Raw genomic sequence first — 24,225 nt, 5'->3', positions numbered from 1 at the left:
TTGTTTCAGTTGGTTGATGAAACTAGAACTAGTGGGTAAATCCTGAAAATAAGGGGGAACAGATTTAGGACTGAGCTCAGGAGGAATTACATCTCCTAAAGGATTGTGAATCAGTGGAATTCCCTGCTGAGTGAAGCAATTGAGGCTATCTCATTGAATGTTTTCAGGACGAAGGTAGATTTCTAACAGAAAATGAATTATGGGTTATGGTGGGTGAGCAAATGAGGTAAGTGGAGCTGGGTCCACAAAAGATCAGCTGTGATCTTATTGAATAGCGGAGCAAATAAAAGAGGCCAGATGGACTACTCCTGCTCCTATTTCTTATGTTCGATGTTTACAACATTGTATTTGGACCTGAGCCAAGCTTCTGACTCCTTGGTCTGTCTGTTGTCAAGTCAGGCCACCTGCTTTCACATCCTTAGCATTGCATGTCTCTGCTGAAAAATGTGTTGCTGGAAAAGCACAGCAGGTCAGGCAGCATCCAAGGAGCAGGAGAATCGATGTTTCGGGCATAAGCCCTTCTTCAGGAAGGGCATGTCTCTGCCCCTGCTTTGCTCACCTACTGAAGTGCTCACTTGTGCCGTTGTCACCTGTAAACTTGACGTATTTCAGAGCTGCTACAGCCTGACCTCCTGTGTTACAGCCTTTGCAAACAAGCATTCATTCAGAATCCTGCCTCCAACCTAATTTGGATTCAAGATGCTACTCATCCATCACCGTCACTTGTTGACTTACCTGTACTCTAGTCTGGCAACGCTACATTTAAAAAAAAAACTTCCATCCTTGTTTGCAAATCTCTCCATAACCTTAGACCTTCCTATTTCTGTAACATCTTCCAGCCCTTCAGGGTTTCTGCCCTCATGTGCGACCCCAGTTTTCATCCTCCTGTTGTTATTGGCATACCTTCAACTGGCCAAGTAAGCTATGGAACACACTTCCTGGGTTTCTCTGCACCCTTACTCTCTTCCTCTTAAGACACAGCTAACAATCTACTTCACTGAGTGAGGTTTCAGTCACTTGTCCAAAAATCTTGCGTGACTCTGTGTGAAGTTCTCTTTGATAATGCTCCTGCGAATCACCTTTGTTAAAGTTGCTGTGTTGTGTCCACCTTGGACCTAACTCTGGAACTTAAATTGTCTCAAATGTGCCTCAGCAATCTGGAAACTGGTTAGAGAAGTGCAAAAGTGCAGTCTGGAGACTGCTCCATAGAAAGGATGTAATTGTACTGGAAGGGTGCAGAAGAGATTCACCAGGATGTTCCCTGGAATGAAGCTCTTCAGCTGTGATGAGAGATTGAATAAGCTTGGGTTGTTTTCTTTGGAATAGAGAGGTGGGGGTGTGTGGGGGTTGGTGGCAATGAAATTCCTAGGAATGCTCAGCAGGTCTGGCAGCATATCAGAGTTAATATTCTAGAACGAGTAATAACTCGCTGCCTCAGAACTCTGAATCCAGTTCTTCGGAAGGCTCACTTGACCTAAAATATTAACTACGATTTCTCTTCACAGACGCAGCCAGACCTTCTAAGCTTTACCAGCAATTTCTGTTTTCATTTCTGATTTTACAGCATCTGCAGTTCTTTTAGTTTTTATTAAGATTGGGTTGGGATTTTTAGAGGCGTGGACATGGTGAAAAGCAAGATGTTTTTCCCCTTAGGGTCAACAACCAGAGGACATGCTTTCAAGGCAGGAGGTTTAGAGGGGACTTGAGGAAATTTCTTTTGACCCAGAGGGTAGTGGGCATCTGGAATGCACTGCCTTTCTGGGACAGGCAATACTTAAGGCAGGTGACGTAAAAAAAAATTAATGGATACTTGAAAAGTCATAACATCCAAGGCTATGGCCAGGTGCTAGAAAATGGGGTTGATGCATATTTAATATAGTTTTGCCGATGCAGCTTCATTGTTGTTCTGTGCTGTTTGATTGGATGATATGCTGTTGTATTGTAAAAGGTACACGTCAACTGTTCTGGGCCAGTTTTCATTGTCTTAATGGTCAGATCAGTTTATGAAGCATGGTTCTCCCACTTCAGTGACACACAAATTTTACTGTCAAAAAAGAAAGATAACTACATTAGCAAACACTGTGGCAGATCTTTCATATACTGATTTAAAGACAAGTTTTAATAACTATCAATATGTAAGATACTACTTTCATTAGTATCCCAGTTCTTGGTTTCTGCAGAAAACCTGACAGTAAGGGTGAACCGAGCAATCTGTATGTTGCAAATTATTTTCTAGCAGTGCATAGCCAAAGAGAAAAATAGCAAAATAATGCCACTTTCTTGATAATATCAGAAAGTTTCAATATCTGTTTGCAGTTCATTTCCTTATGCTTGATTTTTATCCACTCCATTTCTGTAAATAAATTATGCTATGCTTGTGGACCCAACAAAATGTTTCAGTCCAAGCATTGAAGTTGATTCTGACTGCATCAGTGTGGTGATACATGAATTCCCGCACTAGCTGTTCAGAAGCTGTTCTAGATGCAATTGCTATGGCGGAACACTTTCTTTTGTGCTGAGTGCGTACCTCAGAAATCGGATTGGATTTACACATGGGATTCTTAAGTAAATCTGAGGCAGTTTGAACATAGGCCCAAGGAAACAAAAAATATGTGTTTGTAGCTTTTTGTAAACGTTATTGCTATATTTTTTCTCTAACGTAATAATGAGCTATATATAAAGCGATGGTAGAGCAATCCACTTATCCTTCTAGAGCAATAGCAATAAAACAGCAACTTTGATTTATGAAGCATCTTTAATATAATGAAACATTCCAAGATGCTGACTTCTATAACAGCAGACAATCAAAAGCTTGATCAAAGAATTTCAAAGGATTTTAAGGGCATCTTGAAGAAAGAAAGAAGTAGTGGGATGGAGAGATTTGGGGATGGAATTCCGTAGATGAGCTAAAACAATCACAGTACAACTGCTAACAATTGAGCTGTTCCAGAGGCCAGATTTGGATGCATGTAGTTATCAGAAGGCTGGGGGAGATTACAACCCTGGGAGAGATATGACCATGAAGGGATTTAGAAATGAGAATGTAATCTTTAAAGAAAATTGAGGTGTAACTTATCAAGGAACCAATATTGCTCTCCGTAAATTTGGGTGATGGATGATTGGACCTCGATGTAAATAAGGACACAGCAAGTTTTGAATAATTTTCTGTTTGCACAAGACAGAATATGGGAGGCTGGACAGGAGTGAATTGAAATAGTTTATTCCATTGGTAATAAAGGATGATTTAAAAATGAGCTGAAAGAGGGATAGAGTTGGGTGATGTTACAGAGCTAGAAATAGATGGAATTAGTGATGGTTGCAAACAGTCTGATTCAGTCAAAAGCAGTTGCTAGGAACAGCGATGGAGTTAGTTGCTGGGGAACGGCGAAATTTAATGTTTTCTAAATGGCTAATATATTAATCAACTGTACCTGCACAAAGTAGTCAAAATAATGTGGTTTAAAGCAAGAAGCAGAATTTGTGTTGTTTCCTTGGGAAGTCTGGAAGTATTTCAGAAGTAGTTGATTACTTTGAAAGTGCTGCCACAGAAATTGCAAGAGCTTCCTGGTTCACCGTAAACCATTCAAAGAACCAGGTGAGTAAGGCCTCAAAAGTAACCTTTTACCTAACAGATGGCACCTAGTTAAACTTTCTGGGAGTCAGGGTCTTAATTCCAAAGTTTCTAACTCAGAGTGACTGAGTCAACCTGACAGAATTTTTCATTACACTTGGAGGTAAATATAAAATATGAAATATGAAATGTTTAGCAGCATTGCATAGATTCAAACCTGATTAAAAATCTTTAGCAAGCCAAGATTGCCTTGCATCTCATCTCTTAAATTAATTAGAGTAATGACACTGTATTATGATATTGTGTAATACAAAATTATGTTCTTTTGCAGTGTCTGTTGGCCAGTATATATTATTATCACTGTTAACTAAATAAATATGTTAAAGCTGTGCATGAATATTATTGGCTGATTTTTCTTTGTCTTTTTGCAGGAAATTATTTGTCAAAAGAAAAATGTAAGTACAACTTTTGCTTTGCTTGACAACTAGTTGATGCTACATCTTCTACCTCTTAATAAGATATTGAGGTGATTTCCACATATTTGTAATGGAATTTATAGTTTGGTGCATTTATCTTTCCATTTAAAGTTAATGCTTTACTTGCAAAGTGTTGCTATCGAACTGCTGGAAAATAAAACTTAGGACTAGAATGAGAAACTGGGTGAGGTGACCAACCCAAAACAGCTTGTTTTACTTTATTGTTAAAAGTTAAATTTATCATGACGAGAAAAAGGTTTTTTTATGAGCTAATGAGCACAACTCTGAATTCAAAGTAATTGTGGTTAGCTTTTGTCTTTGCTGCCTGAACATTAAGCAGAATCTGGGTTGAGTGCCGAGAAGGTTGTATACCAGTAACTAAATCAAGGTGATTTTCTAGTACAGAACCAGAGAATGCTAAAGAAACATCAGATTGTGCAACACCTTTTGAGAATGAAACAGTTAATTTTTGGTTAGACCTTGAGGCTGAGTTTTTATTCTTTATCAAAATAAATGGAAGTGGGAACACGTGTGTTCCACTACCAACCTGTGACCTTCACATCAGACCTTAACATCTTTGCCTATATCGAGATGATCATTATGATGTGGAACTTGCCACTACACGGACTAGTTGAGGTGAATTGTTATAGATACATTTAAAGAGGAGCTAGGGAAATATATGAAGAAGTTAGATTGATGGATTGGAGGAAGCTCAAGGAGAGCATAAACACTATCGTACACTCTTTGGATTGAATGGCCTGTTTTTATGCTGTGTAGATTTATGAATGTAGAAGGGCTTCTGACTTGTTGGATATTTTTAAAGGGGAGTATGAGACCTGAACCATTAGATTTATGAATAGAAACTAACCAGTTAGAAAAGAGTCCTGCTTTTGAACTGCAGCTTCTATAAATCGACAATTGTATGTCAGGCTTTCAAATCCAAGGCAAGGTTTCCTCCTTCCTCCATTAGCACATTTGATTATGAAGCATGGAACTAACATAGAGCCACTTGGTAATTTTATCTTTTTCCAATTTTGCTTGGTTTAAAGGAAAGAGCATTTTACAAAGTTTTCCGCATCATAGTAGTTACTAAATGTAAATACTTAATCAATTGTAAAGCATTTTGGCACAACTATAAAGACAGCATTTTCCTCAGGATCTGGTCAGATGAACAGGCTAGAAAGGCTTATTTATGGTTTCCCCATTATGTCCACATTTGTGTGGTTAGACTCTGAGTAAATGTGTATTGGTCTGTATGGATCTCTCCCATTCAGTGTTTTGTTTACATGGACCACGTGGAATGCAGTTGTTCAAGAAGGAGGTCACCTTTGCAGAGAAATTGGCTACAAACGCGTTACGAATGCTTGCTTGCACACTCAAAATCAGAACAACTATTACTTGTAGCATTTGCTTCATAATCCATTATTGGGTGGGATATGATGTAATGCTGAAACTCTGCCCTGTGTTTGAATGAGCAGAGACGATATCCTATGGTTTCTAACAAATCAGGGCCTTTCCTAGGCCATCGCGCTATTGTAAATCACCTTTCCTTCAATAGCAACATGTAACCTTTGCTACTGCAGGATTTTTTTCCTTCTCTCACTGCTCCTTGCTGCAATGAAAAGCTTATATATTGAAAACACCAGTGTATTTCAATCTTAAATCTTTTAGCTACACGCACCCACCTCGCCTACATGTCATAACGGCCTTGGCCTGAAAATAATTATTTTGAATATTGTGAGGAAAGATAAATTTGTAAGGAATATAATTTAAGCCAATTCTGTCTACAAGATTGCTTTGCTTTTATTTCCAATAATGTGAAAACCTATCAATATTCTTACAAGTACAATGATCTAAAATTTTGACAAAAGAAGGCCAGAAAACTCTAGTTTCAATGGGACTGCTCGAATGAATTATGTTACCAGTGGGACTGTACAGAGGTACAATATAACTGTGGTCCTTAAGTTCCTTAAGGAAGTTTAGTTTCATCAGTGGTATTTATTAATGTCCATAGGTCTCATTCAGTATGTTCAAATCTCATTTGATTTCACAAGTATATTTTCTGCTTTTTTTCTTGCAATCCTTATCATTAATACTTTCATTGATTTTATTGATATGATTTGAAAATATTGTCCAACTTCTTATGTACCTCACTGATTGTAAATCAAACTTAGCTAGGATAACAATGACCTTGCATTGTTCTCCAATGTCTAGTTACATCATGGGTGGTCTAATTTGCATGATTTTCATCCAACAGAACAGCACTTCAACCATATAAAATGAACTAGCAGCCTGCTTTGCATGAATGGCATACATTAATTTCACTCAATGTTTTTGTTTTGCTACCTCTGCTGTCTAACAAAATATGGTCACGAATTTTGACCGTGAGCTTGCGAGTGATTCACTTGAGTTGTCCTGCCGCCCAAAATCACTCAAAATCAGAACAACTATTACTTGTATCATTTGTTTCATAATCCATTACTGGGTAGGATATGATGTAATGCCGAAACTCTGCCCTGTGTTTGAATGAGCAGAGATGATATCCTATGGTTTCTAACAAATCAGGACCTTTCCTAGGGCGGCACGGTGGCACAGTGGTTAGCACTGCTGCCTCACAGTGCCAGAGACCTGGGTTCAATTCCCGCCTCAGTTTCCTCCGGGTGCTCCGGTTTCCTCCCACAGTCCAAAGATGTGCAGGTCAGGTGAGTTGGCCATGCTAAATTTTCCATAGTGTTAGGGAAAAGGGGTAAATGTAGGGGAATGGGTGGGTTGCGCTTCGGCGGGTCGGTGTGGACTTGTTGGGCCGAAGGGCCTGTTTCCACACTGTAGGTAATCTAATCTGATCCAATATGATCACATTTTTATGCTTAATACAGATATAAAGGGACAGTCTTCAATTTATTTAACTTCTCCCATCTCTCTGAAATAGTTGCTGCTCAAATTTGGAACTTTTTGTTTTGCTGATCCAACCAGATCAGGAAAATGTAGCATTTCAGTCAGAATCCTGCTTTCATGGTAAATCACAGTGGCTATTTGGAAAATGTTTAAAAACTTGCAACATATCCATGTTATTTGGACTTGACTGAACTCAAGTCTTGTCCAGAACAGGAGATACCAAAATGTAGATTTGTTTTTTATATGCCTGGGTGTACAAGCTTCTCCAACATAAATCTGCAAAGAGAAATCACCTAAATTTAAAAGATTGCAAATGCTGGTAACACTGTCAGTGTATTCGGGAATGTGACAAGTTGCTAAAAAAAAATCTGTATAAATGCAATCATTCTCTTTAAGATGTAGAGTAGCACATGGATAACACAGCATGTTGCTCTATTGAGGACTTCCTGTTTGCCATTTGACTTAGCTGATCATATAAGAATATGACTCTACTTAAAGGTCAAGAACAGAATAAGGAAATTGAGGTAACCTCTTTATCTTTTGAAAGATCACCCTCTAAGATTTAATGAAATTAGGTTTTGCCACGGTGAAAAATATTACATGAAGTTTTCTGCAGCACTTTTGACTATTTCTGTAGTTCACAATTTTATTTAGTTTTGTTTAAAGTAATTTATGGAGCTGTCCTTTTGATCACACCTAAATATCGTATTTAGTTGATAGTGGCCATTCTTTTAGATTGGTTAATCAACCCAAGCATACTTCAGTAAGTATAGATTCCTCTGTTAAAAAATAGTATGAATAGCACTTTTTTTTTAACGTAGTCTTCATCTTAAAAATTGCAATTATGCTTCCCAGAAATATTGTGCAGTAATTCTGTGTGCAGACCTGCCTCTCAGACTCAGTTCATAGGAGTCATTTCATTCCTGACTATACAGATCCACAAATTAGGTTTTGTTCATTTGTTGCTTATGGCAAATATCTCAAATCACATTTTTGGTGATTTTAGCTCTTAGACGTGTGGAATCAATCGACCCTTTTTCTGAAAAGGGTGATTGTGAATTGCTACCCAATGTAAAGAATGTATTTTTTTTCAAAATCTCCTCTCATCCCAATCCAGAGAGAATCCAATGTCTGCATTAATTAAATCAGTGCACAATGAGATTGCACTTTAAGATGTCACTCTTATGGGCTAACTCTCAAACAATTAATTGGCTTCTTTGGCGGATTCCTGCTACTACTTGATGCTTGTCTACATTCCAGTAAAACATTCAGCCTGGCAAACTTATGAAGATTCCTTAAGTATTTCTTAAGTTTAACACAGTGGTAGATTGGTTGGTTGATTATTTGTGAGAACACTTCGCCAGTAACACTGCAATCGCTGATAAAGCTGTCTTGGAGGATGCCACCTGCAGTGGTGTTTTGTCCTGGTGTCATTCATAATCTTATTGGTTCATTTGAATAAATGGTACTCGCTCTTCCCTGCATTTAACCCCTGTGAAATTCAGTAATGGACCTTCCATTGAGAAACGATGTAAATACAGATAAGATTTCAAAGTTACTTTTGTATTGTTTGGACATAAAGAAATGGTGAGGGGAAGAATAAGTAAATTGGCCACCAGAAAGTTTCTGGTTAAAAATCACACAGCACCAGGTTATAGTCCAACAGGTTTAATTGGAAGCACTATAACCTGGTGTTGTGTGATGTTTAACTTTGTACACCCCAGTCCAATAGCGGCATCTCCAAATCAGAATGTTTCTGGCATTGTGCAACTATACTTTTTATTACAGGCATCCTGTGGAAACTACACCTTTATACCATATATGGTGACTCCACACAACAAGGTATACTGTTGTGAGAGCAGCTACATGAAGGGATTGAGTGAGCTAATGCAGCCAAATTTTGAGTTGCTGCTTGGACCAATCTGCATGCCATTAGTGGATCGCTTTGTTCAGTTACTGAAGGTTGCATACATCAGTTGCTGGTAGGTGTACCTTTTACATACATATTTCATAGTGTCTCTGAACTAACCAAGAAATTTGTCAAAGAAAGCCTCTCTATATTGCTTATTTATAAAATACTCTATAAATGCTAGTTGAGGTATTTGTAATGTGCATTCATCTACTCAAAAGTATTCCTCAGCAAATATTCAGGAGGTGGTGATAGTTACAGATGTTATTCTTTGTGCCTTTTTGGTGTTCATGATTTTTTAAATAATTCCTTGATGGGATGTGGATGTCACTGGTACGGCCAGCGTTTATTGCCCTTGACTGGCTTGTTGCTGCTTCCATTTTGGAGGGAAGTCAAAGGTCGACTTCATTGCTGTGGTTCTGGAGTGACATGTAGATCAGACCTGCTAAAGATGACCGATTACCTTCCCAATAGGACATTTGTGAGTCAGCTGGGTTTTTTTGATTGTTTTGTGATGCAGATTATAAATGGAAATCCAGTTCCACCAACTGTTGTGGTGGGGTTTGAATCTGTGTCCCCAGCACATTAATTAGGTTAATGATTTTACTTTTAAGCCAGCTTCTCCCCGTGTAATAGATTTAATTGGAATGGTGCCGATTTTTATCCTGAGCTATGCATTCTGATTGAATAGTTAATACTCACCTAGATTGAGTAACGTAGCTACCCATCCAAAGCTTTCATATTCCTTTGGAAAGAATGCAGATTAGTGATAACCATGCTGTGTTGACTGGAGTTTTACCTTCAGTTTCAACAGGAAATCTGGCCCTGATTCAGCACAATTGGGGATCAGGAAGTGAAAAGCCTCTGGCAGATAGATTTTGTGCTTATCTTTTGTGACAGCAGGAGGCAGAGAAGTACATCCTCTTATCCCAAGAGGAAATTTGGATTCGACTGTGAGACCTTCATGGAATCCCTCCTCAAAACTTACCTGCCGTCTAGTGAATTTTGTTTCTGTTGAGATGACGTTGGCTGCTTCCCACCCACATCCTGTTTGTTCTGGGTGGGAAACAAACCTGATGTGAGGCTCAGAAGTTGAAATAGGTTTGTCTGTTTTCTGAAATAATCAAAAAAGTGAGTTGTTGACTTCACTGGCAACCACTCACCCACCCACAGACAACCTGCCTGAAGTTTAAATTGTATTTTTTTTTAATCAAGGCCTACACACTTGTTAAAATGTGGAATGTGTCAGATTTGTCACAATGTATAGTGCTGTATTGCTTTCAGATTGTACATGCTTTGAAAATCAGAAATTGAGGTAATTAGAAAGAAAATGAAATTTTAGCTCTGCAGTTCAAGTCGCAGAAGTTAATGCTGAGAAACCAAAATATAAAAAAAGTTGTTTTGCTGCATTCTATGAAGCATTATAGAGTGGCAAATCTGAATTGAATTCTAGTCTGATTTTCCTACTTATACCTCCCCGTGATGGCACAGTGCCACTCTCTGGGTGCTGCTTTGAACAAATGAAGACTTCTTTACTGATTCGAAGAAAGAAAATTAACATGATCTCTCTGGCGATTAGCTGCTTATCTTCCCTATTGGAGTCCAGAGTACACTGCAGTTGGTGAATATCGACTCTGCATGCTCCTCTTTTTAGTGCAATGGTCTTGCTAATTTTCTTTCAGATTTTAAACAATAGTGACTTTATTGTTGAGCAGTTTTAAAAATTGCTTTTGTTTCTCTCCCCTTCCCAGACTATTTGATCAACTTTAAAATACATGAAACTACGAATGCCTATAATGAATTATTTCTTCTCAAACCTATTGTTTGAAAAGTTGTATCAGTAGCCTCTTGAATGTAGAGTAGAATAAAATTTCAGCTCTACAGCACTTCAGACAATGACTGGCTTTTCAAATGCTCTGATCTTTGTTGAGTAAGTGAACAAACTTCATTGGTTGTGAAGTGCTTAAGGTTATAAGACTGGTTTCTAATTGCAATTCCTTTATGAATAATTATCCAGAAATATTCCATGGTGGCTTGTTCACTGTAATGCACCATTGTATTGTCATTGCATATGTGAGCAAATTATGCAGTTTTGATTAGCCAGCCAGTCATTAATGATTAACTTATCCTGGATTTACAACACTGGTTCATGTTGAATGCTAGGGGATGCTGTCATTACTCAATGCAAAATGTACTGAATGCGTTTGGTTCGCGTGCTGGTGTTCTGTTGAATTTGCTGATCTTATCTGGGTAGTGATCATGCACTTAGGTTTTGTCAAGTATTTGAAGAAGAGGAAAAAGAATCAGCCAGATTCCACATTTCTGACCCTTTTGCAGTGATCCCGTCATGATTACGCCTGTGTGTGGACATTTTGATGAGCTTAGGGTTGGGCTCAGCTGTGATGGCTCCCATGTCTGAATAACTAACTGTGATTGCCTCTCAAAGCTTATACAAATTGTGTGTGTGTGTGTGTGTGTGTGAGTGTGCGCGCGCGCAAAGGCTCAGTGCTTGTGCCAGAAACTGAGTAGTGAGGACTAAATGTGTAATAAGGATTAATGCCCCACTATTTCTTTAATATCTTTAGGAGAATTGGAGAAACATTGTGTTAATTAGAATATTGTCTTGTCATCTCTACTTTTCCTATTAACTTGTTCCTTTCTCTAATATTTCTGAGTCCTTTTCTGCTGTATATTACAGGATTTTTCATTAAAGAAAACTTTGTTTAAATGCAAAATACTACTTTTTATCATTAGAGACAGACAATGATAGCAAGGCAACTGCAAAATAGTGTTTCTATTAAATCTCAATTCTGTGTTAGTTATATATTGTCGTTTTTGCTTCTGTGTGTATGAGGAGTGAGTTCTTTACACTCCAGGCTACTAGAGAACTGATTGAGAACTTTAGGGTGTAGGTTTGCTCGCTGGGTTGTAGGTTTGATATCCAGACATTTCATTACCTGGCTAGGTAACATCATCAGTGGTGACCTCCAAGTGAAACGAAGCTATTGTCTCCTGCTTTCTATTTATATATTTGTCCTGGATGGAGTTCCTGGGGTTTGTGGTGATGTCATTTCCTGTTCATTTTCTGAGGGGTTGATAGATGATATCTAGATCTATGTGTTTGTTTATGGCGTTGTGGTTGGAGTGCCAGGTCTCTAGGAATTCTCTGGCATGTCTTTGCTTAGCCTGTCCCAGGAGAAATGTGTTGTCCCAGTCGAAATGGTGTTTTTTTTCCTCCGTGTGTAGGGCTACAAGGGAGAGAGAGTCGTGTCTTTTTGTGGCTAGCTGGTGTTTGTGTATCCTGGTGGCTAACTTTCTTCCTGCTTGTACTTCCCTTTGATGGCACTCCAACCACAACGCCATAAACAAACACATAGATCTAGATACCATCTATCAACCCCTCAGAAAACGAACAGGAAATGACATCACCACAAACCCCAGGAACCCCATCCAGGACAAACATATAAATAGAAAGCTGGAAACAACAGCTTCGCTTCACTTGGTGGTCGCCATTGATGATGTTACCTAGCCAGGTAATGAAACGTTCGGATATCAAACCTACAGCTCAGCGAGCAAACCTACACCCTAAACCTCAACCTGAGCTACAAACCTTCATGAACCTTGATTGAGAACTGGTTCAGGCTAGTAGAGGACTGATTCCTGTTCATTAGCAAAATGTGGCCAAAAAAATCCACATTTGAAATACTGGGCAAGAAAAATGTTTAGATGTTTGGATTGAAATGGGATTAGTGTGGTTTGATGTTTGTTGGTCGGCATAGATACAGTGGGCCAAAGGGCCTGTTTGTATGCTGTATGACTTTATGAAGTCTGTTTAATTGTCAAATTTGCCATTTGTGGACTATAGCTTTTTAGAGAGGGGTTTGTATTACTAAAATGTGTTTTCAAAGAATGAGTGGGTATAAGAAATATTACCCAGAAATATTATATTTCTTTGTACTTCGCAGTCAGTATTTTCGGGAAACCATCCTGAGTGACATCAGGAAAGCTCGTGAACTGTACAGTGGGAAAGAGTTGGCTGAAGAACTAAAAAGAATAAGGAAACGCCTGGACAACGTTGAAGTTTTATCAGCTGATATTGTTATTAATTTACTTCTTTCCTACCGTGATATTCAAGTAGGTGTGAGGACTTTCTGACGTTAAAGACTATGTTTTAATACATTTTTAAAATTCCTATTTGTCAAATCGGACTTGTGCTTATGCTATATAAAAGCAAAATAGGTGTTGAAAATCTGAAATAGGAATAGGAAATGCTGGAAAATCTCTGCACATCAGACAATGCTGAGAGAAGCGAGTTAACCTGCTGAGGTTTCCAACATTGGTTGTTTTTATATTTCATGAAGGTTCTATTTACATGGGCTGGATTTTTTGACCTTTTTAAGTTTAAATGACCTGTTGTGTCCTCAAAGAACAGTTTTCAAAAACTGTGTTTAAAAAAGGACTGTAAATTAGTACCATTTAACTTTTATCATTTGGATGCAAAAGTTAGTGCAACATCTCAAGCAGTGTAGAATTCTCTTCCTTCCCAACAACAAGGAATTTCTGAATGCCACAGATGCCTACAGCAGGTACTCCTCCTGATTATACCATTCTGTGATGAAGTGCCTGTGTCTGGGTCTAAATGGCAGAATCTGGCAACAACTGAACAGAACAATCTCCTTGCGCATCCCACTCAGCTGTCATTGAACTAAGCATCCATTCCAAAAGAGCCGTCAAAGCCTTAAGAATCACTTTTTTAAAAAAAATTATCCAAACAAAGGAGGAAGCATGAGGAGCATACGGTGTGCCTTCCTTCACAACACAGCTGTGGGCCATTCCTAACCTGCCTCTCATGCCCCCCCCCACCCCACCTCCCAAACAAGAGCTGTTGCAAGACTCCTGTTCCACATTCGTGATCTCCAGGATGGAGAACTTTGCCAAAGAGCTGCTTCATGTTTGAAAGATGTCTGCTGCTGAGTTGGCCACAGGCGCCACAGTGGTTTATGTTGTCTGTCATGTTTGTTTAAAATTGTGAGAATCCTCCAGATAGGCCAGACACTGAGAACTAGCCATTAAGGCCCCATGTGAGACAATGTTAATATTTAGGTATAGATACTTTACTAGAAATGGAAAAACGAGTGCAAATGAACCATACTGAACAACAGCAAAAGAATTAGAAATGAAAAACAAATTTCATACTCTAGTTCAGTGAATTAGAGTAACCAGAGTGAAATGCTCTGGTGTGAAGAGATTGATTTGAGTCACTGAGACATTGATTAAATTTAAATGAAACGGTAAGAAAAGGCATTCAGAGATAAATTAAGGATAACAAACTGTTTAATTAGCTCAGGTAGTATGGTGGCTATTGGGCAGGTAACCTTTGGAACAGCTCCAGCTGGAAAATGGAACTGAGCTTAGCTGTTGAAGAGATTTTAAAATGCAGTTTGATGCCAAGGGTTCCAACTGTCTTGAGAGCAAACTGCTCCAACGGTTAGTCCACACCCAAGTGACAAAGTGGCATATCCCTTCCCTTCTGAAATGTCAACAAATTGCTAGCAGATTTATTAAGAAAAAGCCTAGCTAAAAGCTTTGCACATCTGATATACTTTATAAAGAATTTACAACATAACTACAATTTAATTTTCTATCCTTCATTTATTTTGTCAAGGATTATGATGCAATTGTAACATTGGTGGAAACATTGGAAAAACTTCCAACCTGTGATCTAGTGGACAATCTTCATATCAAATTTCACTATGCTTTTGCACTAAATCGGTAAGACATTATTTTGTTTTAGTTTATGCATTGTCTCTACCTGTGTGGGCTTTTTTGAAAATGCCAGTTTATAATTATAAAATACTTTGTCTACTCGCAGGCTATGCTGATCTTGTCATAGAGTGAGAGAGATATATACAGCACAGAAACAGACCCTTTGGTCCAACTCATCCATGCTGACCAGATATCCCATCCCAATCTTAGTCCCACCTGCCAGCATCTGGCCTATATCCCTCCAAACCTGGGCACACTACTTCTACTGGTGATGAAGTGGATGAGTGTTGATGGTGATGGTTATGGTGCCAATCAAATTAAATCCTATCAGCAGGATGTTGTGACACTTGAAAGGGTTCAGAAAAGACTTACAAGGATATTGCCAGGGTTGAAGGCTTTGAGCTATTGGGAGAGGGTGAATAGACTGGGGCTGTTTTCCCTGGAGCGTTGGAGGCTGAGGGGTGACCTTATAAGGCTTATAAAATCATCCAGGCATGGATAGGATAAATAGACAAAGTCTTTTGCCTGGCGTGCGGAAGTCCAGAACCAGAGGGCATGGGTTTTAGGGTAAGAGGGGAAAGATATAAAAGGGATCTAAGGAGCAACTTTGGGCTGCCAGAGGAACTAGTGGAGGCTGGTACAATTGCAACATTTAAAAGGCATCTGGCTAGTGTCATTGTCTTCTTTTTAAAAAGAAGTAACTTTCAGCTTCCTAATTCTGCAACAGAGTGGTGATATGTCAAGTTGAAGATGTGATTTGCAGTCTCAATCTTTGATTCATAATAGATAAAGTTGGTATGGGTAATCTGGACTCTTTACACAGAAAGCCCGTGTAAACAAAGCAGAAGGCTGATGACAGACAGGAAGGTATTTTATTTTCTTGTGAATAAAACTGCTATAAGTAATTATCCCTTTCTGTCATTCTGTATTCACTCCCAGCTTCTGTGCCATGTAGTCAAGAAGGAAGTACCTTGTGTGAAAAAATTTTGTCCCCAAGGTACCCAATTAAATTTCTCATATGTTTTAAAGTTTATCACTAATGGTAGAAATGAGGTAGAGACTAATAATGTTATGGAATACACTAATGGGGAAAACTTACATATATGTATGAATTGGTTCAAGCGAATCTGAAGAGAAGTAATCAAAGGGTGTAATCAACTGTGGATAGCAGTATTAACATCCAAAAAAGAGCAAGCTGCTTTGGCTTCAGCATTCTCATTGGAAGCATTTCTGCATTTTATTAAAGCAAGTTGTGCAATTCTTTTTGAGGTTGGTGTTGGTTGCTTTATTGTTTATGAAAAACATGCACTGGCATTCACGTCAAACATTGGTATTTCTGTAGAATTGTATATTTTTGTGCTGTTATATCTTTCTTTGTTGAAAGACTGCTTCTAGGCCTCTAGGCCTGGTCACTTATCTACATGGTCTGTGTCCAAAGCATTATCTTCACTCTAATGACGGCCAAGGCCTAAACGTTGATGGGTCTTCACATTTTGCCGTCGGCTACACATACCGATGTCTCTGTGCGGGTGGGGAGAAAAGGCTTTTGTCTTAAATTTCTCTCCCATCAGGCACTGAAAGAGGAAGAGGAAAAGGAAGTAAAAGCAATCCCCATTCCTTTTCATATGCTTCTAGCGTTTAAAGATTTTAAATCCTTGACTTTTTTTTTGAAGATTAACACATTTTTGAAGTTATCACAACATGTTTGGAAATGGTATGTTTGGAATGCTGTGGTACTTAATAACAGATTGCATATGGATTCTAACACTACGAAACTAAAAGTGACATATTTTTGACGAGCGGTCTATTTAGGTGGTGCTTTTTAGCAGCATGAATAACAGTCACAAAAGGTAGCAGTGATAAGTTTGCCGATTCATTTTAAGTAAATGCATCTACTGTATTGGAGTCTGGAAAGTGCTGTATAATTTATTTAACCAATGTATCCCCATGACCATACGTTATTTCAGGACTGAACTTTCACAAAAGAATTAGAGCTTTACCATCTGTTTGCTGCTTCCAAACACCAATGCAATATGTTATCCTACATTGAAAATTCCTCAAAATAGATGCAATGTGAAGTTAATGTACAGGCAAGTATTTATCTGGAAAACAGAGACTTTTTCTTCACCTGCAGTTGTCTGAATGAATTATTTGATGGTTCCTCAGTCCTGGCAAAAATAAATTGACTTGCCTTATCAATGTTTACATATGTCCAAATGTTATGAATGCTTTTGCTAATAGTGGAGTCTTATGGGCAGTGAGCGGTATGCCAGAAAGACTGCGTACTGCAACTATGTTCCAGCTATTCGAAATGGAACTCATATGATTTCTATGATGGGTAGTGTCTGCATTGTTTCCAGGTAACGACAAGTTAGATATTATCTGCTTTGTCCATTCTCAATCCAACCAGAACAAAAGGGGAAAAAAATCAATAAGAATTTCAAGTGTGAAATACAGATTTGTACTACCCTGTGATGGTCTTGAGCCTAATTTAATGCTTTTGTTACCCTGTGTACATAGGTTAATATTTGCTTAACATCTTATCAGTTGTAAGGAAGCCACAATTGGCAGTTGCACTTTATTTTCAAGTGAAGTTGAAAGCTTTAATGAATAGGAGACAAAATTGAAGCAAGAAAGGCCTGAAGGAGGTGCAAGACAGGAATGAAGCAAAACCTTGCCAACTCTATATTATGGCTCATTGCCACATGGATGCACAGACTTCTGACTGCATCACATGGCCTACCACGTGCTGTATGGGGTTCACAGGAATTTTGGGGTTGGAAAACTGCAATCTGCATCCCATCGGAACTGCACTCGGGTCTAATTTGGACTGGTTGTGGAACAGGCTGCCTACAGAAGGGGAAACCCAAAATTTCCCTGTAGTACCTGGGAATTCTTGCTGCCTTACACTCATTGTTGAAAATGTGTTGCTGGAAAAGCGCAGCAGGTCAGGCAGCATCCAAGGAACAGGAGAATCGGCATTTCGGGCATGAGCCTTACACTTCAGCCTTACACTTGCTAACAAGCTCTCATTCTTTTGTGAAAAAGGGAAGAAACACGTTTGCCATATTCTAGCCTTTTAATGTAAGTTTGATGTGTCAGGGAACTGCTGCTGCTGATTGCTTGTGCCTTAGGCTATTATTGCTGAGGATAGGGTGAATCTGTATTTTAATGGCCCAATACTCAAACACTGCCTCTGGCAACCAGGTTTTCACTGAGCTGGGAGGGTTAAAATTCTTAAATGATATTCTTCTTGTAGAGTTTTCAGCTGGTCGTGTAACCAGGTAGGATACTCTTTGGAGGATTGGTGTGGACTTGTTGGGCCAAATGGTCTGTTTCCACACTGGAGGCTTCAATAAAATTCTATAAAACAATAGCTGAAAATGTGTTGCTGGAAAAGCGCAGCAGGTCAGGCAGCATCCAAAGAGCAGGAGAATTGACGTTTCGGGCATGAGCCCTTCTTCAGGATTCCTGTAGAAGGGCTCATGCCCGAAACGTCGATTCTCCTGCTCTTTGGATGCTGCCTGACCTGCTGCGCTTTTCCAGCAACACATTTTCAGCTCTGATCTCCAGCATCTGCTGTCCTCACTTTCTCCTCTATAAAACAATACCCAAAATGCTAATTGTAATTTCACCAATGCCCTTAAAAGGTGTAGCAAGACTGCCTACTTTTAGACTGATTGCTATTGCAAAAAGGGTCAGTGTTCCAATTGCCTCCTAAACTACTTGTTGTACCGCAAGTGATATTTGTGATTCTCACACAGCCACACCCAGATCCTTCTGAACTGCAGCATTCTACAAGTCTAATCATTTTAAATAATATTGTTTTGCTTCCTGGCAAGTGGAGAACCTTGTATCTTCCCAAATTTGACTGTGTATCTGCCAATTTTTTTTTCACCAACTCACTTAACCTATCTCTCTGTAGACTCTTCGTAGCCTCACGATTTGCCTTCCTGTCAATCGTTGTAGCGTCAGTAAATTTAGCTACAGTACAGTTGGATCCAACGTCTAAGTCATGAACGTAAATTCAAAAGAGTTGAGGCCAGACCACTGATCCCTGTGGCACTCAACTAGTTACAGTGTGCCAACTTGAAAATAGCCCATCTATCCTGACTTGTTTCCTGTTTGCTGGCCAATTCTCTATCCATGTTAATATATTACTGTCAACACCATAAGCTCCTATCTTGTGCAGTAACCCTTATGTGACACCTTCCCAAATGTCTTCTAACACATTCTTGGTCTCCCATAATTTACAGTTTGCATTTTGGAGAAAATAATGTTTTGAGTTGAGATGACTCTTCAGCGCAGATGAAGAGTCATATAGATTCGAAACGTTAGCTTGCTCTTTCTCCTGGAATGCTGCCTGACCTGCTATGATGTTCAGCATCTTGTTTTCAGCACAGATTCCAGCATCAGCAGTAATTTGCTGCTTCCTTCAGGTATCGCTGTTTTCCTAACTTTAGCTAACCATTGATGGTGGATCCTCCCTTTTAGAATTGTTTATTTCGAGGCGGGAATAAACTTATTCTGAAAATCCCCTTAAATGTCTGTCATTGTGCTTCTATTGATGCATCCCTCAGCTTAATATGCCAGTTCACTTTAGTTAGCTCAGTTTTCTTGTCCATATTGTTGCCCTTGGTTATGTTGAAGATATTAATCTCAGTTCCAGTGTTCTTCCTTTCAAACTGGATGTAAAATTCCACATATTGGAATTAAGTCATTACAACTTAGGGATACCTTGCAGTTATTCATTAATCCTGTCACATCACACGGTACCAAGTCTGATATAACCTCTTCTCTGGTCAATTCCAGAATGTGTTAAAAGGCGTTCCATAAATTTCTCATCAAGGCTGCTATGACCAGTCTGATTTTCCAGATACAGTCAGTTCTGCTAGAACGTAGTAGTTCTGTTCTCTTGCAATCACATGTTGTAAGAAGATCGCATAATAGTAGCACCATTTAAACTAATAGGGCTGGAATTGCATTATAACCAATACACGCTTTAAAGGTTCGCGCTATAGAAACAGTGTCTCCCAAATCGTCAGCTGCGTTATATTGAATTTGCATTAACAAGACACATGTTATAGCAGACCGACCTGTAAATCACTCATGATTATTGCTATCCCTTTATCTTGAACACCAAACATTTCCTCTTGCATACTTTATCCCATATTGTGAATACTGTTATGAGACTGTAAACCACTCCCACTTGTGACTTCTTTCACCAACTATTCCTCATCTCCATTAAACCAATTCTGCATTCTAATCCCCTTGAGCCAATGTAATGTTTTAATGATTACGTCAGTGCATCCTTGATTAACATGCTATCCCTCTACATTTACTAACTTTCTATTCTTCTTGAATATTAATTATCCTCAATATTCAGGATTCACTCTTATCATTCTGTAACCAGGCCTCTGTAATAGCAGTCAGATTTTATTAATTCAATGTGTACTATCTTTTTTTTTGTTTTGTTATGAACACTGCACAATCAGATGCAGAGCCTTTTAGTTTTGTCTTTTTTTTATCTTTGTAGCATTTAGCTATAATTGTTGGTAAATTTGTAGGTTTTTTTTTCTCTCTCCTTTTGCCATTCTCTAACCCTCACTTTGCATATTACTATTCTCTTCTCTTACCTTGTCTGTACTCGTTGATATCTGAACCATTGCCACTTCTCTAGTTACATGGTTCACAAGAATACTGATTCCAACATGGCTTAAGTGTAGACCATTGCAATGGTACAGCCTCCGATTTTTGCCAGTGCTGAGGCCACTGCCCACAATCGGAGACACAGTTCTCTCTCTCAATCTGAGTCATGTGCCCTATGCCAGTTTAAATGTAGTTTGAGTAGAAATCCAGAGTTTATAACTTCAAAGTTCTACTTTGAATTCAGTGTCTAGCTCCTCATACTCTCTACGCAGAACCTCCTTTCCTAATTTTAACTATATATTTGGTACCAATGTAAACTACAATCACGGGATCCTCCCCATCTCACTGCAGGTTCCTTTCCAGCATTTGGCTGATGTTCTGTTCCTGGCATTGGGTGGCCAACACAGCCACTTGGATCTTTGCTGCAGAGAACAGTGTCAATCCCCCCACTACATTCCTTATCACTCCAGGTTCATCTGACCCTGCTCCCCTTTGAAAATTCTACCTTTTATGTGATGTTGCATTTCCTAATTTTTCTAACTAAAATATATCATTCATGTTTCTCCATATTAAATTAGCGCTGCTCTACCATTGATAGCTGTGCCATCCACTACCACGGTCAAACATGTCAAAATAAACCCTCACTAAACCTCTCCATCTCTCTTGTCTCTTTTTGAGGTGTTCCTTAACTCCTCTGCCCTCTGTCAAAGCTTTTGATAACCTGCTTTAATGTTATCTGATGTGATGAGATGCCATACTCGGTTAATAATGATGCTATGAAGTACTTGGAAATGTTTTATTCAACAACATTGTATTAAATCCAATTAATGTTGTTGAAGTAAAATTTAGTCAGCCAGCATTCTGAAACAAATGTTTACACAAAAGTAAATGTTGCCAGAGATCAATAAACTGGAAGAGTGATGAACTGGACTCCCAATTTTGAACCCCTTCATATACCCATCTGTTAGTGTAACAGTAAAAGCAAGTCCCTGAAATTTAAAAGTGGAGGTTCTCTGTATAAATAACAGAAAGAATGCATGTTAGAGGGCCTGTACAGACAGGAGTTCATAAAATCAAAGTAAAACCTGTGTGAATCTGAAAAACTGGTTCTATGACATTTTTTGGCTCATTACTTCTCTTAAAAATGAAGAGCTCCCCCGTCCGGTTAGTTTTGAGCAAGATGATCTTGGTGAGATTTGTGCTTGATCATGTAATTGCAACATGTGACAGGCCTGGGTTTTGGTTGGTGTTGAATAAAAGGTAACATCCTCTTAAATATTCAATGTCAGCTAACAATGTGCACTAATTTGCTCCTCTCTATCCTCCTGTTTCCACGCTGCCTCCCTTTGCTGATGGCCAGAATTCCCTCACTGACCCCTGCAAACTTTGCCAGGCCACCAAATCCCATTTGCTGGCCACCCTCTTCCATGCAGTGCCCCTTTTTCTTCTCTCTTTGCATGCTCCTTCTTTCTTTTTGTGCATTCCCCCTCTTTCCCTGCACATATGCACGCGTGCTGTCTCTCTGTACTCTTTCTTGTCCCCCAACACGAACCTTACTCAGCACTTTTTATTGCCAGCTCAGTGAATCATCTGCAGGTGACTTCTGGAGAGATTTAGCTGATGATTGCACTTGGTATTGCTATCAAATACCAGAGATTCTATTATTCAAGTATAAAATACTCAGCTTTTTTTGTAGATCATTAAATATATGTTTCAAAATGGTACACCTTATTCTTCCCATTTTCCAAGTGTAACCGTGTTCCTGGTCTTTGAAACTTGTTCAGTAAAGTTCCATCATGTATCTGGGGACATTTTGACTTTTTATTCTGTTTTCCAATCCTCCTCATAAAATCCTACAGAGCCTTCTGTGAACAGCAGTACTACAATTCTTGGCTCAATATCATCTCATGAAGCTTTGTTCTTTTAGACATTTTTGGCATTCCACTTGTGGTTTCAAAGGCTTGACATGCTTAGGCTCTTCCAACAGAATATAGCAGTGGCCAAAAAGCAAATTACGGTTAGTTCTTGCATTCTCTTGTTGCAATGTAATATTAAACTCATGAGGACTTGATCCACTGATACACCTGTCCCTTTACAAGGATGTGATTGCTACCCTGCTTCATTTGAACAGGCAGACATAAATTATGCAACAGCTTTTTAAATGATAATAATGCTACCAAAGTGAATGCTTGTTTCTCAACAGTTATATTTGCAGGGAAAGAGGGGGAATGCACAAAGAGAAAGAAGGAGCATGCAAAGTGAGAAGAAAAAGGCACTGCATGGAAGAGGGTGGCCAGCAAATGGGATTTGGTGGCCTGGCAAAGTTTGCAGGGGTCAGTGAGGGAATTCTGGCCATCAGCAAAGGGAGGCAGCGTGGAAACAGGAGGATAGAGAGGAGCAAATTAGTGCACATTGTTAGCTGACATTGAATATTTAAGAGGATGTTACCTTTTATTCAACACCAACCAAAACCCAGGCCTGTCACATGTTGCAATTACATGATCAAGCACAAATCTTGCCAAGATCATCTTGCTCAAAACTAACCGGACGGGGGAGCTCTTCATTTTTAGAGAAGTAATTAGCCAAAAAATGTCATAGAACCAGTTTTTTAGATACACACAGGTTTTACTTTGATTTTATGAACTCCTGTCTGTACAGGCCCTCTAACATGCATTCTTTCTGTTATTTATACAGAGAACCTCCACTTTTAAATTTCAGGGACTTGCTTTTACTGTTACACTAACAGATGGGTATATGAAGGGGTTCAAAATTGGGAGTCCAGTTCATCACTCTTCCAGTTTATTGATCTCTGGCAACATTTACTTTTGTGTAAACATTTGTTTCAGAATGCTGGCTGACTAAATTTTACTTCAACAACATTAATTGGATTTAATACAATGTTATTGAATAAAACATTTCCAAGTACTTCATAGCATCATTATTAACCGAGTATGGCATCTCATCACATCAGATAACATTAAAGCAGATTATTGAAAGCTTTGACAGAGGGCAGAGGAGTTCAGGAACACCTCAAAAAGAGACGAGAGAGATGGAGAGGTTTAGTGAGGGTTTATTTTGACATTTCTGACCGAGGTAGTTGATGGCACAGCTATAGATTGGTAGAGCAATGCTAATTTAATATGGAGAAACATGAATGATATATTTTAGTTAGAAAAATAGGAAATGCAACATAGCATAAAAGGTAGAATTTTCAAAAGGGAGCAGGGTCAGATGAACCTGAAGTGATAAGGAATGTAGTGAGGGGATTGACAAATATAGATCCCAAAATTATTTTGATGTGATATACATAAGATTGTATTTACTTGTATTGCAAATTTGTTTTGCTTTAGATTAGATTAGACTTACAGTGTGGAAACAGGCCCTTCGGCCCAACAAGTCCACACCGACCCGCCGAAGCGAAACCCACCCATACACCTACATTTACCCCTTACTTAACACTACGGGCAATTTAGCATGGCCAATTCACCTGACCCGCACATCTTTGGACTGTGGGAGGAAACCGGAGCACCCGGAGGAAACCCACGCAGACAGGGGGAGAACATGCAAACTCCACACAGTCAGTCGCCTGAGTCGGGAATTGAACCCGGGTCTCAGGCGCTGTGAGACAGCAGTGCTAACCACTGTGCCACCGTGCCGCCCACTGGGGTACAAGACATTTTCTTAGTCATGCATGGGCTGAGAGTGCCTCTGACAAGGTCAGTATATGTTTCCCAGCTCTTATTGCTCTTGCAGTGAGCTGCCACCTTGAATTATTTGCAGTGTGTGCAGTGTAGGTACATACACAGTGCTTTTAGAGAGGGGTGTTCTGATTATTGTGTTTGAGAATGTTGCCATAGTACAAGAGGACCATCTGCTCCTCTGTCGTGAGAGAAAGGTGACTGATGGTGATTCTAACCTGACGATTACCGCACATTAGGCAAGGCCCAGTGTTGAGAAGG

At 39.1% G+C, this 24,225-nt stretch overlaps 1 protein-coding gene across 1 annotated transcript in view; it reads left to right on the top strand.

Moving 5' to 3' along the window:
* map3k5 (mitogen-activated protein kinase kinase kinase 5) overlaps positions 1-24,225 on the top strand; it is a 176,496-nt gene that overhangs the window by 48,284 nt on the left and 103,987 nt on the right. The window contains exons 3-6 of the mRNA XM_060849929.1: positions 4,003-4,026; positions 8,731-8,924; positions 12,817-12,985; positions 14,517-14,623. Of these exons, the coding sequence (XP_060705912.1) occupies positions 4,003-4,026; positions 8,731-8,924; positions 12,817-12,985; positions 14,517-14,623 (494 nt within the window). The remainder of the gene's footprint in view (positions 1-4,002; positions 4,027-8,730; positions 8,925-12,816; positions 12,986-14,516; positions 14,624-24,225) is intronic.

Source organism: Hemiscyllium ocellatum, chromosome 3 (genome assembly GCF_020745735.1).
Source record: "Hemiscyllium ocellatum isolate sHemOce1 chromosome 3, sHemOce1.pat.X.cur, whole genome shotgun sequence".
Lineage (NCBI taxonomy): Eukaryota > Metazoa > Chordata > Chondrichthyes > Orectolobiformes > Hemiscylliidae > Hemiscyllium > Hemiscyllium ocellatum.
This window is presented reverse-complemented; position numbering and strand designations above follow the sequence as displayed.